The sequence below is a fragment of the Hipposideros armiger genome, unplaced genomic scaffold, assembly GCF_001890085.2.
Source record: "Hipposideros armiger isolate ML-2016 unplaced genomic scaffold, ASM189008v1 scaffold_202, whole genome shotgun sequence".
Lineage (NCBI taxonomy): Eukaryota > Metazoa > Chordata > Mammalia > Chiroptera > Hipposideridae > Hipposideros > Hipposideros armiger.
Genome location: NW_017731552.1, coordinates 121020 through 123279, shown reverse-complemented (window position 1 = coordinate 123279; position 2260 = coordinate 121020). Strand labels below are relative to the sequence as shown.

General features: G+C 55.4%; 1 protein-coding gene across 2 annotated transcripts in view; it reads left to right on the top strand.

Moving 5' to 3' along the window:
- Positions 1-952: 952 nt before the first annotated feature.
- Positions 953-2260, top strand: part of LOC109388630 (zinc finger protein 77) — a 37786-nt gene continuing 36478 nt past the window's right edge. Inside the window, exon 1 of one of the 2 annotated variants that reach the window (XM_019653516.1) lies at positions 953-996. Coding sequence is in view for 1 of the 2 variants with exons in the window: in XM_019653515.1 (XP_019509060.1) it covers positions 994-996 (3 nt within the window). In the remaining variant the exon portion in view is untranslated. The remainder of the gene's footprint in view (positions 997-2260) is intronic. The other variant, XM_019653515.1, reaches the window with a different exon arrangement.

Sequence of the window (2260 nt, the reverse complement as noted above, 5' to 3'; positions counted from 1 at the left end):
GTGAGGCAGATCGGTTGCCGGCCTCTGGACAGCTGCTCACGGCAGCCCTTGGCAGCTCCCACCGGCTGCCAGCCACTCACGCTGGCTGCTGGCTACACAGGGTAGCTTATGGCAGCCCACTGCAGCCTATGCGGTGACTCATGGCAGCCCAGCTCCAGGTCGAGCTGTTGTTCACTATCTTAGCTGTAGAGGGCAGTGTCACTGGCCCCCATATGGGATCCGAACCAGGGCCCTGCTGCTCAGAGCTGGCGTCCCAAGCCACCTCTTAACCAACGCGCCACTCGGCTGGCCCAGTAACATTTAAAAGACACTTCATTGCTGTGTAAAATGTACACCTGAGAATTCTAACGTCTAACACCTGTGACTGTGCTGAGACTAGTCCTGTGTGCAGGCTGAGGCTGCAGGGTCCCATTTTCCAGGGGAGCAAAGGGCCCTGGGCGCTGGGTTGCAGACCTCAAGCCCCAGACTGGGGGTAGGACAAGAGGGCGAGTCTCCGTGTCCAAGGTCACACGTCAAACCCAATCGACCCTGCCTTGCACCAGATGACGTCACTTTCGAGTGTCTTTGTTCTTAAACACGGGGCACACACCTATGGTGACTTCGTCGCCGGACGACCCCTGACCCTGGATATCACCGTGCCCTGCTGTCCTGTTCAGGCTCGGAACAAGGGGCAATGCGCAGAGAAACTGAGTCAGGACTTCATGGTCCAGGAAAAGGACGCAAAGCGGGCTGTGGCGCTGGGAGCAGAGGCCGATTTGTCCCGGTGGGGCGGGCTTCGGGCTACTATCCAATCAGGGTCATCGGGATAGTGGAGTATTGTCCAATAAGCGCTAGGGGCGGGTTTTAGAGAACTGTCCAGCGCGAGAGGTTCCCGAGCATCGTCCAATCAGGACTGGGGGCAGAAGCGCTCGCAGCGTAGATTTCGGGTTTTTTTGGTTTCTAGGTAGCGGGGCGGAGGGGAGTTAGCCCAGGAGACTGGAATACTGCCGTAAGATGGTGAGTGCGCGGGGCTGCGGCTGGAGCCGAGACTGGGAGGGGCTGGTTGGAATTGGCCCGCGTCCCCGCGCATTCCCCTAACCCCCTGGTCCCTACCCGAGTATCCTTTTTCTGCAGTGAAGTGGGGTCCCACGGGTCCCGATCACAGTCTCCACCCTCAGTGGCGGGGTGGGGTTCCGGTGTCCTGTCCCTTCCCCACGTGGGGGTACCACAGGTCCCCACCCGAGTGTCCACCCTTAGCCGTGGGGGAGGGGGCCCAGCGTCCTGTGTCTTCCCCTGCCCCTCACCCCCCAGGTCCAGATCCTACTCCTTGGCCAGGCGGGGGTCCAGGGGAGGGCAGGACGACCTTAGGAGCTGGCAGTCAGGGGCTCCTTGAGTGGGGGGCGGCCAGGTTGGGGAAACCGCCCTGGACCTGACAGATACAATCAAATCAGGACTTGGTTAAGGAGAGACTTAAGTCCTGTTAATAAAACGAAATTCAGCTGAGTCCATTTAAAGGTTTAATTGGCTTTATGCAATGATTAATGAATGGGGAGCAGCCAATCTGGCAGATAGAGAGGAGCTCCGAGGAGCTTTATACTTTTACAGGCAGAAGGGAACAGGAACTAAGAAGTTGTACTAGCAAAGAGCTGATTGTGGCAAGGTCACTTTCCTATAGGGGAAGGTGGGGGTCTATAGGGCAGACAACCTTACTAGTGCTGACCCAGTAACTCCTGATTGACAGGTTTAAGATTCCATTTCTGGGATGGGCTAAAACTAATTAAGTCTAGGTTTGGTGACTTTGGGTTTAGCATGTGACCCCATTTGGGGCCTGTTTTGTTTTTAACATTCCAAGATTGTTGCAATAGGACTGCATCTCACATCTTAGAAAAGGGCTTTTCTGTGGAAAGAGAGTGAGGAGGAAGGCGGTGTGGTCAGCACGCTCTGGGCTCTGGTCAGCCGGGCCTCTTCTGCATCTCAGTGCTTGTGCAGCTGGGGTGAGGACAAGGTCTGTGGGGAAGACAGGAGCCTGAGTAAAGTTTGAATAAGAAACAGGCAGTTGTGTTCACTTGGTCCAGCCTGTGGAAAATAAAAAATCCGAACTTTCTAAGGAGAGATTTGTCTTTTTTTAAAGATTTTATTGGGGGATTGGGGGAGGGGAACAGCTCTGGTGAATCGGGGGAAGGGGAACAGACAAGTTGCTGTTCCTTCGTTCCTCAGCCTAGACGTGGAGAACTTTGCTTCACTGGCCCATGTTGGTATTATCATTGCGCTCTTCCTGGGT